General features: G+C 53.4%; 1 protein-coding gene across 1 annotated transcript in view; it reads right to left on the bottom strand.

Annotated features, from left to right (window-relative positions):
* Positions 1-253: 253 nt before the first annotated feature.
* The window catches only part of ITPR1 (inositol 1,4,5-trisphosphate receptor type 1), a 167,873-nt gene continuing 153,055 nt past the window's right edge, over positions 254-15,071 (bottom strand). The window contains exons 60-61 of the mRNA XM_086756031.1: positions 6,148-6,309; positions 254-1,648 (exon numbers count right to left, since the gene is read on the bottom strand). Of these exons, the coding sequence (XP_086612157.1) occupies positions 1,562-1,648; positions 6,148-6,309 (249 nt within the window). The 3' untranslated portion in view covers positions 254-1,561. The remainder of the gene's footprint in view (positions 1,649-6,147; positions 6,310-15,071) is intronic.

The raw sequence follows: 15,071 nt of genomic DNA, 5'->3' as shown, positions 1-15,071 counted from the left end.
TCTGGAGAATCCAAAACTGGAGCAATGGCAGGCGAGGCTCCTGCGGCACCAGTGCCTCTCGCTGCCAGAGGAGGAGGAAGGACTGGCCCTGGTGTTGAAAGGCCAACCTCTGCCCCTCTGCACTGGGAAAGCGCCGTCCTTAATGCGAGGCCCCTGCCACTCGGCTCTCCAGGGCGTGCGGGCAAGCGCCACAGCAAACGCAACCAGATGCCACCTTGGATCGGGGAGACAAACCACCAGCAGCCTCGGACCGTAGAGTATTTTGCATCATTTATTTAAATACCTATATTTATGCATTTACAAATTTTCATAGCTCTGTAGCTTTTTTTTTTTTTGCCTTTTTTTTTTTGTAGACAGTATTGCAGAGAAGTTAGCTTTTGTAAAATGAGGTCCATGTATAAAACTATGCAACGGATTGGAGAAAAAAAAGAAAAGTTTCCTTTCATACTCTCTAGAATCAGAAACCAAAGAAAGTGACCGAATGGAGGGGGCGAGGGAGAGGACGGGGTGGGACAGACCAACCTCAACCCGGTGGCTCTCACAAGCATTACACGCGCCAGTGCTCAGCTGCAGCCCTAGCGGGACAGGTCCCGTCTCCGTCGGCGCAATGCCTGTTTGCTAAGGCTTTAGCAGGCGCGTAGGTCTCCAGTGAAAAAATAAAGGACAGGATCCTACGCACTGAGAACACAAAGCCCGGACAGCCTCCTGGTCGGGCTTACGCGTCGTGGCATGAAATGCCCACAGCAGACTGTACCGACTCACCAGCAGTGCATCCTCATCCCAAACTTCATTTTGCATAAAAAGTTCCCTTTAAGAAATCTTAGCGTTTAAAAAACCCGGTATCTGAGCTCTTCTAGCCTCAGAACTTTGAAGAAGTCACTTGAAAAATACCTCCTGCTTTCCTCATTTGGAAGCTTCAAAGGGAAGTTTTGCTTTCTTTGACACCAATTAACAGCTCACGGATTCCCAGCGTGCTCTCTGGGAGGAAGAGGCAACGGATATGGCATTGCAAGGTATTTACACACATGGTACAAAAATGTCCAAGGGTATGAAAAATCACCAGGAACACGATTTTGCAGCAGCCTCATTTACACCTGGAATTTTATACCATTTATTACATTGTACTAACACACCAAAGATGTGCACTCCCTTCGGGACGTCCGGGAGTTACAAATATATTGTGATTGCATAATTCATATTGCACAATTGTATAAAAACATAAATACTAGCTATTCTATTTTTTTTTTTAAATACAAAATACATGTCACATAGTCAAATATTCTTTTCAAGTGCAATTCAGGTGCTCTCTTTAGTCCTTCCAAGAAAAAAGGCAATTTTTGATAGTTTTGGCACACAGTTCAACCTCTGTCCTGTGCCGGCAGTTCTCATTACGATACATACGCCCCAAACTTTCCACAGTAGCAGTCATACACAGACGGTATAAAACCAGGGTATTTACAAAATGGACCGGACGTACGCAGAAGCAGCCTCAGCGGTGGGAGCTGAACTCTGGGGCAGCATCGCTCGCGCTGCTGCGAGCGGGGCCGGCGACCGTTCCCACTTACGCCGGTTGCTGCGGGTTCACATTCACGGGCGGAGGGTGTCCTAGGAGACCGATGCGCTGTTTCTGCTTCCTCTGCTCCGTCATCTGGAAAATTAAAAAAGTTTGCTCGTTAGGCCTCGACGCTTCCTGTGTGTCAGCGTGCCGACGGACCCAGCGCTGCCTGCCGTGGTGGGCGTTTACGCTCAAACCCCCTTTCTACAAACAAAGCTCCTACGTCCGCCGTGCCAAGCGCTCGCAGATGAGAGAGGCACTACGGCCCCGTCTCACGCGCCCGTCGGGGACGGCCACCAACTCGCTCGCGCGGCTGGCTACCGTTTCGCAAGAGCAGAGCTCGGCCAAGCCAGGCGGCCAGCGCGAACTAGCGCAGAGAGCCGCTCGCTCCAACCTCCCCCGTCAGAAATTCTTTGTAACCGCTCCAACATACGAGGCAGACGAGACGCAGAGGGTGGAAAAAAGGGGCGAGCCCTCCGGTCAGGCTGGGAATACCCTTGTCTTTGCTGGAATAGGCTCGAGCGCTCCCGCTCTCACCAGCAGCGAGCCAGCAGCCCTCTCCATCTGCCAAAAGCTGAGAGGCAAGGCAGGGGCGGGAGGTTAACCGCCTCGCCGCCGGACAGCCAGACCTTTGGTGAGACTCCCCATCGGATAAAATCACATTTCTCCTCATTACTGCAATCACAACCTGAAAATGGATCATCGTTTTTTCATTACCGATATTGAAAAATGGCCACAATCCAACTCTCCACTCTTTTTCCCAAACCTTGGGAGGTTTCCTGACAACTTGCATAAGCCGACAGGCCACGTAAGGCACAGCTCCAGCAGCGAACAGCTGGATCACTGCACGTGTTCCCCGTGGACTGCGAGCCGATACGTGGGATGCTCGCAGCAGCCGTGCCGAGGAGGGCGCCGGGACAGCACCTCACCCCTGGACCAGCGCGGTGAGGGGAGCCGGGGGCTGCTCCTCTGGCACCCGGGCTCCACCAAGAGCCCCTGCACCCTCAGAGCTTTTCCTGTAACATCCACAACCTGATTTTTCCAGGTTTTGGATATTTAACAACAAATGGCAGCCAGTATAATTGCTTGTGGCAGTGACTCCGAGAGAAGGGAGGCAGCGTGCTCACACATTGGGTTCATTTGTAACACATCCTTGAACGTATTTGTTAAAAAACTCCACTTTTAGCGATGGTGAAGGGCCTCCCCCTCTCCAGTGCGGGGTGTCCCAGTGTGCTGGAGATCGTCGTGGGAAGAGGAACTGGTCAAAACAGGCTGTCTGGGCACCTCCGAAGGCTCCTCCGCGTCCCAGGGGCCATCCAGCACGGCCTTTGCTCAGGCGGGCCGTGTGTACTTACGCTCACCTAACCCCGGGGGAAGGCTGACACGCGGTAACTCCTCCTGAGCCACCGCTGAACTCGACGGCAGCCGGGGCCTCGCTCATCGCCTGACCCGAGGGAGGCAGAGCTGCGGCTGTACCTTTCCCGGCGGGTGACCGCGGCCTCCTGAGGACAGGTCACACCTCCCAGTCCTGGACCACGCTTCTGCAGTTTCCACATTCGGCTCATAACGCTCCATGGGCAAACCGGAGCAGGAGCAGAGGGGTCTTCCCATCGCTTTTCCAGTCTCAGACACACACAAGCTATTCCTCGGCTGAACCAGCTGAGACTTTTTTTCTTTTACTCTAAGATAGTCCACAGGTTGGAAATGCAAAGAGGCCATGGGGACTTCATTTTAAAGTTTACACTAATGAGCTTCACTGAGCAAACTGAGAGCCATGATTTCACACAGCCCGTAAACTGATTCAGAGGACACGTGAAACAAAAATGGAAAGAAAAAAGAACAAGGAGGAGGGATTGTAACGGGTATTTCTCATGCTGTGCCTGAAAAGGGATGGTGCAGCCTGATGCAGGTGTACGCAGAAGACATGCCCTTTCATGAAAGGGAAGAATAAAGCAACCGAACGTACAGCAGAGAGAGAAAGGCAACTGGGACTTTCCTAATCCTGCCAGATGCATAATGCTTGTCCAGAGGGCACAGGGCTGCAAGACGGAGCAACTTCAGTCTCCATCACATTCACCTGGAGACTGAACCTCCCGCAGAAGCTTGACAGCTGCAGCGACTGCGCCTGGGCCCGGAAGGCAGCAGAAGCTACGCGCAGCGCGTGGCGGGGGAGCTGCCAGCTGCTGGAGCAACCCCGACAGGAACAAAAACCGAAACCGCGGGGCCTGAAGTTCATCTGAGTCAAGCTGGACTCCTGGTAATCGTACATAACCGCACAGACGCGCGCCGCCTCGTTCCAAAGGTTACAGGTGATTTGGAGCTGGCTCCAGGAACGGGAGCAGGGCACGCGCAGGACACCGGCCGGACACGCGCACCCGCACCCGCCAGCCTCTGCCCGCGCTGCTGCGTCCCAGCCTGCTCCAGGAAAGCCAGCCCGCCCGGCGGGCCCGGCAACGAGCCACGGCGATGGAGGCCAGGGGTCCCGGCCGTGCGAGGTGCCTCACGCTGACCGACACCGGAGGACGGTGCTGGGAAGGGCTGCTGGGTGACTACACCTGATCCCCGCCGTGGCAGCCGGTTATGCTGTCATCTTTTTGCACAGAATTAAAGCGATCGAGATTTTAATGGCTCTTGGCGCACTTTGTGAAAGCAGGACTTCGCTTTCTGACAATAGTCTCCAGAAACCTAATGGGCTTGAAAAGCAAATGAATGAGAGGTTTTCCCTTTATTTAATTACAAGAAAATAAACACAATTAAAAGTTCTCTGAGTTCGTTCCTTTCCCTGGAGCCAGTTCCCGACCAGAAGAAGGGATGTTCTGGTCTTGTCACATAACTGGAGCATCCTGCAACTTAAGCGAGGCTCTCGGTAACGGTACTCGGGGGAATTCCTAAAAGCTATCACAACCTTAATGAAGCTGCTTTCCTCTTTTGCTTTTACAGTCAAATAGCTCTCTGAAAGCTAAATCCTTCATTCTTATCCTTCACAAAGAGCGAGAAGGGGTTTCAGTGCTTGGTCGGCCAAGAGCTGCGACGCGTTCTGCTCCAGAGCTGGCTGCGGCCGCTGGAAAGCTCCCGGTGACTGCGGACCACTTTGAGTCAGGCCCTTCCACAGGAAGACGTAAGACGTTTCAAGATAATTGTTTCCAGGCGAAAGAGCAAAACCACTGCCCAGCCAGTGTCAAAGCACAGACAAAGAAGCAGCCGCCTCTCTCCCCCATCCTGACAACCAGCTGGAGCAAGGGGGTCCATGGCACAGGGTCTGCAGACTAATGACAGCCAGGAGAAGGTTGGGTTTCTGCTCCCAGTCCTACACGTGAACGCTTCCCTTGTGCTCCGGGGCCTGTCGGGTGAGGGGGCTCAGCTCCAGCCGTACGGCAGAGCGTGACGGGAAGGCAGGGAGCCGGGGTCCCCGTCAACACCGGCTTCCAGAGACTCGCGTCACCATGAAGGTCACTGGCTTACAGAGGAACTGCGCTGGCCCCGAGCGGAGACGGGAAGCAGGAGGCCGACCAGCACTGGAGAGCTCTGCCCATTGCGTTGCGGCCGGCAGATCACATCTGGAAAGGTAACGAACCACATCTGTCGGCCACGCCGCCCTGGGCAGTCCCACTGACTGCCCCGGGGTACCACCGTCTGCAAGGCAGCAATTCACTTGATCCAGTGCCAATATCCATATAAACTTAACTAACGGACCCATCTGGCTCGGGTTATGGATCCACAGGGATCAGAGCTCGTCACTCGGCCACCACCAACACCAGGGCAGGCACCAGCATTTGCCCCTGTTACTTCCAGTCAGGCTGCAATCCGTACGGACAACGTGAAACAGCCCCGCTGCCTCCATGGCTTTCACAAAGCCGCCACTGAGTCTGGGTTGGGAACAATCCCCACGAGCCCCTCAAGCCCCAGCCAAGCCAAAAGTCAACACAAGTCCTGAAACTCTCGCTGCGGAGAGAGCTGCTGCACCAAAAAAATACCGAGAGGTCCGTGCAGTGTTCACGTGTTAACCAGCAGCAATCCATGCTGCGATGAAAACATCTGTCGGTGTGTCTGCCTAACGCGTGAGAGTGGCGACATCACACCTGCGCGAGGAGCGCAGCGACAGCACGGCGGAGGCCAGCGCAGGCCAATCACTCGAGTATCTCCCCAGTTTCTCGGGGGGTTTGGAGGTCTGTGCAGCGACGCAGCACTTCTATCAACAGCACACCTCTGACTTACAGCATTGTGCAAGGTCTTGGGGTCAAAACCTGTCACAAGAGCACCAGCACAAACACACAGGCTCCCTGCCCAGCGATGACTGATTTAAGTTGATTTCAGCTTGGATTTTTTTTTTTTTTTTAATGCAAGTTTTCCCTTTCCACACTGGTGGCCACTCTGGACTGCAGCGGTTTGGTGAGCACCGCCAGGCAGCTCAGCTGAGGCATGGGGCTTTGGAAGGACACCTTGTTTGTTCACTTCTTTGCTAAACACCGGTCCCTTTAGAAAAGTTCTTCCTGGGGTTGGCAGGAGCCATGGAGCTGTAAAACACCAGTCTGTACACACAGAGGCCCATGGGACCTTTGTCCTGCCCGTGGCCGCAGCCGGCTCTCCCTTACCTGGTCTTTGAGCTCCGAGAGCTGGCCAGAGAGGTTGGTCACAAGCTTCATGGTGGACTCCAGCTTCTCCTGCAGGTTCCTCAGCTCGTTCTGCTCTCCTTCCGAGTCGCTGCTCACCAGCGACATGGCCCGCATCCGGGGAAACCAGTCCAGGTTTCTCTCCTGAGGATCACAAGGGGTTCACAATTAGCGTTTGCCAAACGAAAACCTGCACTGAGCGGAAAAATCTGCTGCCGTCTTACAGTCTTTTAATTTGTGTTGGTTGCAGATTTTCTGCTCATAAAGCTGGTTTGCTTCTTTGGTCAAGCGCGTTTTAGCTGTGCTTTCTAATGTTCCACCTGGAAATACTTTCATAGTTGAAATACTTCCTTTTAAATGAAAAAGAAAAAAAAAATATTCTGATTGGCTGGTTCAGGCTGAGATGTGGGCCAGATTAAGTTACAATTAGTTACTTATAATAAAGTTTTCGTTGAGGCACACAAGCTCTCTAAGGCTCCACGCTGCAGGTACAGTCGGGCACTGCCGTGCACACGTGCGCGGGTTTGTTCATTTGCACACAGAGGCTCACACGCACGCTCACCTACCCGCCAGTGACATTAAAAATAAAAGCAGGAATGGAAGAGAAAGCCACAAGAGAAGAGGAGGGGCGCACACCACATCTCGACACCTTACATTTCAGCACCGAGCTGCTTTCCTATCTAGTCTGGCTCTCCTCCCACGCTGGAGATGCTCTCTGAAATGGAAGTTAAACTGACGCTGGACCAGAGAACGATCCGTGCGCTCTCGCAGGTGACTCTGCGACAAGTGGCGATATTTTAAACAAAGCAGAGGAAACTGTGCCAGGGACTGGACTCCCAGCATGCCAGACCCAAGATGGATCAGCATCACCGACGAACGGCGACCAAAGCTCACCCTGCTTCCCAGGCCAGGCCCTTCGCTGGGCTCTCTCAAACCTACGGCCCGTTCTTACGGCACGGCAAACTCTGTGGCTTTTTGCCGTTCCCTGCCTAAATCGCTAACTGGAACCCGCTCCCCACCTTCCTGCTCCCCCTCCGTGCTCGCTCATTGCCAGGAGCACCCGTCCTGCTCCGAGCAGGCTCGCGCACCGCGACAGAGATGTACAGCCCCGTCCTCTCTGCACTTCAGATGCGACGCCAAGTTTCCTCATCTTAACTGAGTCGCTTCTGATGCGCGTGGAGCTTGCGATTCCCGAGACTGAAAGGCAGAAGGCAGCCCCTTTCCCAGGCTGCACACCACGGCATTCCCACACGCGCAGAACTGCAGGGAAGGCTTTTTTTTTCCTCCTGATCTCTGTTTACAGGGCAGATGGTTCTGCTAATAAAAGAAAAAAATGTATGTACAAAAAAAATATGCCTTTATCAGACAAGTGCCAAAATATTTTGGACTTTAGGAAACGACAGGCCCACAATTAAGGTTTAATAGTGGTACCAGGCAACGCTTCACTGCGTTCTTCCAGCTGTGAGCTCTGCAAGCCTGTCCCCAGCGCGCTCCCCCGCCCCAGGGCGAGGGGTACAGGACCTGGGAATGCCAGCCTTTCCCCACCTGCAGCCTTTTACTGACAAACACCCCAGAGCTTTTCTAAGGTGACTTTGCAATACAAGCAAGTGCCGTAGCTGCTGCAGAGGTTGCAGCTCGGTCGTCGCAGGCAGGGAAGGTGACGGGCGGTCTCAGACGGTGAAATCAATCCGGGGAGCGCCACAGCCCTGCCAGCTTCCGCAGGCTCGGCACAGGGTTCGCGCTCGCTGGCTTTCTGAAAACCCCAGCCCTTGGAGTCACTCAAGGATGGGAACTCTTGGTTTTCACCTGAAAAAACAAAGTGCCTCTCTAGTTCTCACGGCAAGGGTGAAAGATTTAAAACAAAAGCACTCCACGTGAACTCCATAAGCTGAGAAGGGAGAGGGCTAACGGAACAGAGAGGACTCAGGCTCCCTGGGCCTCCTGAGACTCCCCTTGGAGCCTCCCGCTACGTCCTGAGCCGTCTGTGAAAGAGTTCACAGGGGCACGGACACTTTCTGCGCAGAGAAGGACCTGTGCATCACACTGCCTGTGTCCCGGCTGGACCTAACCTGCGCTCCTGTCAGGGTTTCCTGCACTCCGTGGCACGACTCAAACCCAAAGTTCACCTGGAAGCATCCAGCTGCCACCCAGTACAGCAGGATGCCCACCCAAACAGCCTGGGCAGACACCCTGAGGTGAGGCAGACACCCAGTGAACCTGCTGACCCATCGTGGCTGCGGGGACCTCTCCGGGGAGAGAGTCTTCCTCCTCCTCCTCCTCATCCTCCTCCCTGCACCCCTTGGCTCTTGCTTCACGTGGAGACCTTCAGACTTCTGCCGAAACGCCTGCCCCTGGCCCCGCTGGGGATGGGTGGGGAGGTGTTTTCTTTTGAATAAATAAACAGCGATGCCTCAAGTGGAGACGGTGAAAACGGAAACAAACCGGAACGCAGAAAGGTCACTCGCTGACAAGCACTGGGACGGCGCGCGGCAGCCAGCCCAGCTCCCGGCCCCGCGCCCGCCAGCAGCGCTCCAGCTGCAGAGCGCTTCTATTCAAGGCTGAATAAAAGATTGATATCTCAATGATCTAGTTTCTGCTGAACTTTAACTGAGTGCCGGGGTGCCTTTAAAGACACAGCCCCACGCCCGTCCCTGTGGGTCGGGCGGTTCGGTAGAGGCACGACGCGAGCTGGGAAGGGAAAAGTTCCCCCGTCGTCCCTTCCCCTGCCTGCCCCGGTCCGGCCGCTGGCACTCGCATACCGACGTGGTTATGCGCTGTCTGCCGCGCTCCTCCCGCCAGCGCCCGCGCCGCGATCCTGGTGTGCAGTCAGCTCCCCCTTCCCGTCACTGCCGCCGCTTCCTCCGCTTCAGCAGACGAGCTGACTGAAGCCACTGACGGAAGCTGGCTAACCGCAAGCGCTGGGTTTCGGGTTAGCTCTTTTCTAGGTAAAGTTGGAAAAGTCCCTCTCGTAAAGCAAATATCATTAAATCTCAGACACGGGGGCGATGCTGACCGTCCACAATTGGAAATTTGAAAAAAAGAGGAAGCGGCGCTGCATGATGCAGATGCAATTCATTCTGAGAAGCGCCCGCTCCTCCCTGCTTCTGCCGAAGACTTGATTCTAAGAAAGGTTTCTGAGCAACCTCCGCGCCAGCCGTGCCAGGAGATGCATTAGCTGCGCTCCTCGGGCGGGAGGCGGCTGCTAACGGCACGGACCAGCGCTCGTCCTGCCTCCGGCACCGCCGGCCGCTCCTCTTCTGGGTCTCCGCTTATTCACCGCCGCGCCCAATATTTATGGGGTGCTGAAGGGCTAATTCAGCACCCATCAAAATAAATCCCCGTAGCCTGCCATCAGAAGGGTGCCCAGCAGCCGACATTTGGTAGGGGACAGCAGCTGCAGCAAACTTCAGTTTCTGCCTTGTGTCATTAAAATTTAAAAATACCCATGCAGCTAATAAACAGCTTTGTGAAGCGCTTTGAAAATTAATTTTTTCGTTTGTTTGTGGCGAGGTGAAACTCCTCTTGGTTCTTTCTGGTGCTTTCTGGAAAAAGTCCCACATCAGGTTCTCTCTTTCTTCTGCAAAGGGCTCACCCCTGCTCCTTCCAAAGCAAGCCACACTTCTCCCCCGCCCGCCAAGGAACGGCATTTGCCAGTATCCCCGCTCTACACCGGGAGTATTTTCAAACCCTCCCGTGCACCGTGTCTTTAAACAAGAGGCTGATGATTTGAGGCCAATGATATAAAAATCTCCTTTTTCACTATTTCCATAGATTAAATACTTCAGTGGCTTTTGCACTGGTCCAGAGCAAGAACCTGTCAGACAGACACCACGTCCAAAGGCGGAAGGTGGCCGCATCCCTGTACGAAACAGTCGCCCCTGCGCGTCCGAGTGACAGCTCTGCCGCGGGTGACCCAACTTGAGCCGAGCGCTGTGGTCACCAGGGGTGACGTTACCCCAGCAGGCACCAGCCAGCTTGATGGGACCGAGGCAGACGGCCCTGCCGGGCATCTCCGAGGGCGATGTCCCTCCTACAGAAAGGATCCGCAGCACCCGGCTCCTGGCTGTTTGGGACCACACTAAGTAGGACGCGTTACCCCACGATCACGTGGGCAGGACAAAACAATTCAGCATGCGAAGGCCGAGCAAACAGCTGCTGGTGGCCATGGCCGCAGTCGCCCACCTACTCTTGCACAATGCATCCGGCACGGCCCGGGCGCCCCGTGGCACGGGGTCATGGGCTCCCGGAGGAGGCGGCAGCGGTGACTCAGGGGATGGTCACCTCGGTCACCTCCTCGCCACACGTGGCCCCACGGGGTTTTTTTTTTGTCCTGGCCGGTGTTGCAGACTGAGCCGTTGATTTTCCCCGGCGTGTCACCCTTGACAGTTTTCAGTCGGAAACCTTCTCCCACCCTGCCAGCTGCTTTGGGATCTGCCCGTAGCCCAACACGCTGTGCAAACAAACCATTACCACAGAACTGGGCTGAAGCCTTTGCTTCTGTTTTCGCCCGGCGGAGGCCCTTTTCCTGCCGCACGCTCAGCCGCATTGAAACCCTTCGCTCCTCTGCGGGGATGCTCACTTGATATTCCCGGCACGATGCCTGCCCAGGAGGTTTTACCAGGAAAAACCAGTAACTCAGCCCAGTAAGGGCCATGCCAGCAAGAGGAGGTTTTTTTCTGCAGGCCACGCCAGCTCGCACGCCTCCGGAGGGAAGCGCCGACTTTGCGCTGCGTGGGGAAGAGGAGGGTGACCAACCATTTCTCCCCGTGCAGCTTCTGCTTTGCACCTTGGTGCCGATTTCAAGGGTGGCACAAGTTGCTTCACCGCCTGAATGCAAAGCTGGGGACCCGTGCCTACGACACAGTGCTTCTGCAGCCAGGGCCCTCTGCCAAACACACCTCTTGGCTCCCCTCAGCCTCTGCTGTTATTTATTGTTAACCCTGTAATTATATTGGCTAACTCGGTAAGGTATCTCAAGATGGGGAGATATCACCAAATTAAGCACTATCCGGCTCAGATCTGACCTCCTCAGCCCTCCTCCTCTCCCGGCGTCACTGCAACTGGGAGCTCTGGAATCCCAGTTTCTTCATCTCTAACCAAGCAACTGCATACAGGTTATGTGTGCAGGCTGGTAAGTATTTCTACAGGTGCTGCAGCTCAAATCTAGCCTGGGCCATCTCCAGCCAACGGACATTCGAGGCAGAGCCTGGGGACGCAGCCGCCCTTCATCGCCATCATCACATACGCCTGGCGCAGGCCATGAATCACAGGCTCCTGCTGGGTTTCAGAGCACAGGGACAATCGTGGCTGGGTGTTTAACTCCTCAGGATAGGTTTCACATCAAACTCGCGCTTCTGGAGGAATATTATTTTAAAGGCCTGAAGCTGATGAAACCTGGCCTTTGCTTGCCAGGAGGCTACGTCTTGGCTGAAGTTCTAGGCTACGTAGGACACTCAGGCCAGTGATAAGAAACACTGCCCAACCACGGTACAGCAAACAGCTCAAGGGAAAAACAAAAGCAGCCCAACAGTGTATTTACATCTCCAGTTTTGTGCGAAGGGGGTAACCGGGGCACAAAAGGAAATCTTCAGCCTTCGTTTCCATGCCAAATCCCTTTCAGGCTGTCTGCATCATCCCTCTGTCTGTAACTGGTGCATTTGCAAACAACAACACAACCCAGCTGAAGATTCGGGCCCCAGCGCTCTCCATCTGGACATGTGAGCTTGGGCAATCCCTCACACGTCCCTACCTGGCTTTTGTAATAAAAACAAACGTTTCCTGCTTGGTGCAACTGCAGATTAAAAACCCGTGGGAGCTGCAAGAGCCACTTTGGAAGCTTTGCGCTAAGAACTCTTCCGAACGAGCCTTTCTTTTTCAATATGCACATCTGCGCATAAAATCACTCGGAGGCACGCAGCCTTGCCCACGCTGATCCAGGGCCGATGCGAAGGTGTGCATGCAAATCCCCGTGTCGGGCTGCGCAAGGATTGTGCATGCAAATCTGCGTCCGTGCAAGTGACGGCGCGCTGCAGCTGCGTGCACGGCCGCTTACGAACGCAGAGAAAACTGAAGCGTGCATGTGGTTTTCTTCGTACCAAGCTTTCGGCATAAGGATTTTTTCCATATCCTAAACCCCTGCACACAGCTGTTCGCAGCAGACCTCAGCCAAGGCTCCAGCGACAGCCGTACAGACGGGGCCGCCGCTAGCGAGGCTGCCGCAGCCACTGCAGGCAAACCCCGTGAACTTCAGAAGAAATTCTCAAGACAGGACGGGCAGATAAGTCATTTAAATGAACTAATCCGCAGGGAGTTGCAACCGAGTTCACATTAGTCATCTGGGTGGGGATGTCAACGTCTGGCCAAGGTGATAAGTGGATCCCCCCACCGCCTACACACTTGGTGTTATTCAGCCATCACCTGATCTTCCCTGGTGACTACAAAGCCCCGGCAGCAGCTGAACACGTGTGCCTTTGTCCCTGGGAAACCGGGAGGCGCTGGGCTACCAGCTCTGCAGCACCAGTAGCATGCTTCCAGACAAACACTTCTCCCGAGACACGGATCCACGCGGAAGCCTTGCTATCCTCAGTGCACATCTGCAGCGCGTCAGCCAGATGAGCACAAGTTCGGTCATCAGGAGGGCTTTCTAAACGCCACCAGTTAAAGACCATCTCTTACCAGTAGATGTTTCCTCACATCCGACAGCACTTTCTGTGCCATTAAATGGTCATTGGGAGGTGGCTCAGGATGCGTTTCGAAGGTCAGCTCCTTCACACCAAGCTCCGGTTTGCCACCTCCTGAAACGCAGGCGTTATCGGCCCCGCCGGTGCCGGTAGGGACGGCAGGGCAGCGGACGAGTCACCACAGCAGCGCGGGTGTGCGCGCAAGCTCGGCTCCCGCCCCAAACACAACCAGCGACCCCATTTCCCCCCTTGCACCGCTCCAGCCATGCAGATCACTTTTTGTTATAACTGTTATTTTGATCAGGCTTACAGTGTTCAAAACACCTCTAAACCTTAAACTCTGTTTCCAGGTTTAACTGTTGACTCTTTCTGCATGCTGTGCTTTAACTTCATGAGCTTCTGTCCATGAAGAAAATTCACTAATGAACTGTAGTTAACCATTGTTTTTCCAGGCTACAATTTCTTGTTGTGTTGGGTCAGATTGCTGCAGGCTACCGGACAGATCCTAGGGGCAAGATTCAGCTCTCCATCTCCAGTACAGTGATAACCCCAAAACTGCCTTTCTACACAGGTTATTTTTAGAGAAGAAAACCTCAAAATTCAAGATCCCTCTTAAAGCTTCTGAATATTCACTAACCAGCAAAAGTGAAACTGTCCAGGATTCTTTTGACACCACAGTGCCCAAAATATCTTTAAAGCACTGCACAAGCAGCACTGGCTGCAACTCACAAGTTGATGGTGAATACAATTTTAGTGTCCTAAATTCGGGGGGTTTTTTTTTTTGGTTTTTTTTTTTTTTTTTGTTCCTTTTTTCTTTTTTTTTTTTTTAAAAAAACCAAACAAACCTGTTCTGTGGTGTTGGAACAACCCACAAATACTGAACGGCAGAGGCAATTGTAACAAATTTTTTTTTCTATTATTGCCACAACGCAGAAATCCAAGAGATTCTAAAGATATTCTGTTGGGAGTGGGAGCAGAGGTGAAGCGTACCCGAGGCGTACCTGTCACCGCAGTCTGACTGGGAGCACATCACGCTTCCTACCCTTCACTGCTGAAAATGCGTATAGCTTGCAGCTCAACAATGGTACCACAAAACAGCCCATGGAAGAGACATGCCTCATCTTTGCCATCATCAAAGATGCTACAGTGCCACCTTCAGTCTGAAGGCGTGGGGAGAACATCCCTTTTCAGTCTAACCACGCCATGAGTACGCTTTCCAGCAGGATCTGGTAGTTGCGGACATGAAGCAAACACAGGTTCCCCTTCCCCCCCGTACAAACACAAAATAAACCATCACCTCCAAGAGGGGAATCAGCATCTTCGGAACCGCTGACACACGCCTGTGCTGTGGCAGACCACGGATGCACAAAGCAAATGCACGTCCTACGCCATGGCTCACACGGCTACACCGCACCTTCAACAGCATCGCGGCGAGACCCTGCTGTTCGGTCTCCATCTAAAACCGGCTCATGAAACGCAAAAACCCTGCCAACCACGAGGCATACTCCAAAGCTCTGCCTAGAGCATACAGTTACATAAAACTGCATCTGCGTGAGACGCTGGACCTGTGCATAATTTATCCATATTCCCATTCAACACACAGTAATTAGCCGTTGCTGACATTCTGTGAATGGGAATTCTGAGGAGAGCTCTCCAGTTTAAGTGTTTATTGCAAGCATATTCAGTGACTGGCTTTTGGTTCTTACCCAATTTGAACTGTTAATCTGAAATAATGACTTGTTAATCAACTGTTCGTTAATTGAAACTTTTTTTTTTAAACTAGTTTGAACACAAAATCATCTTTTACAAGCAGAAAGGTTTTAAAGAGTGCAGTGCTTCCCCCTGAAGTGATGCTTGCTGCAGCAGGAGAAATGAAGGGAGCAATATAATCAGCCAGGCTGGAAAGCAGCAGCGATGTACGGAGTTATCTCACTGCGCTAATCCTCTGTCAGGTGACCGCTCACAAGACTTCCTTAAGCCCTCATTACAGAGGCAGAAATCCAGCACTAGGACGTACACCGCGGTGACCCTCGAGTAACACGTTTCACCTCTCAGAGCTCTGAGGGGGATTTACATTCTGACCCAGCCACGACAGATCACCCGCTTAAAGGCGGGTTGTACCCCCACAGCAAATAAACAGACAAATAAGAAAAGCTATTTATTCAGCTGAAGACAAAAAAAAAATAAGTAACTAATTGAAGTGTTATAAATCAGAAGCAGCTCTTG

This window comes from Chlamydotis macqueenii, chromosome 10 (genome assembly GCF_036417535.1).
Source record: "Chlamydotis macqueenii isolate bChlMac1 chromosome 10, bChlMac1.mat, whole genome shotgun sequence".
In the NCBI taxonomy this organism is placed as follows: domain Eukaryota; kingdom Metazoa; phylum Chordata; class Aves; order Otidiformes; family Otididae; genus Chlamydotis; species Chlamydotis macqueenii.
Note: the sequence above shows the minus strand (reverse complement) of the source record. Positions and strands in the feature narration are given on the sequence as shown.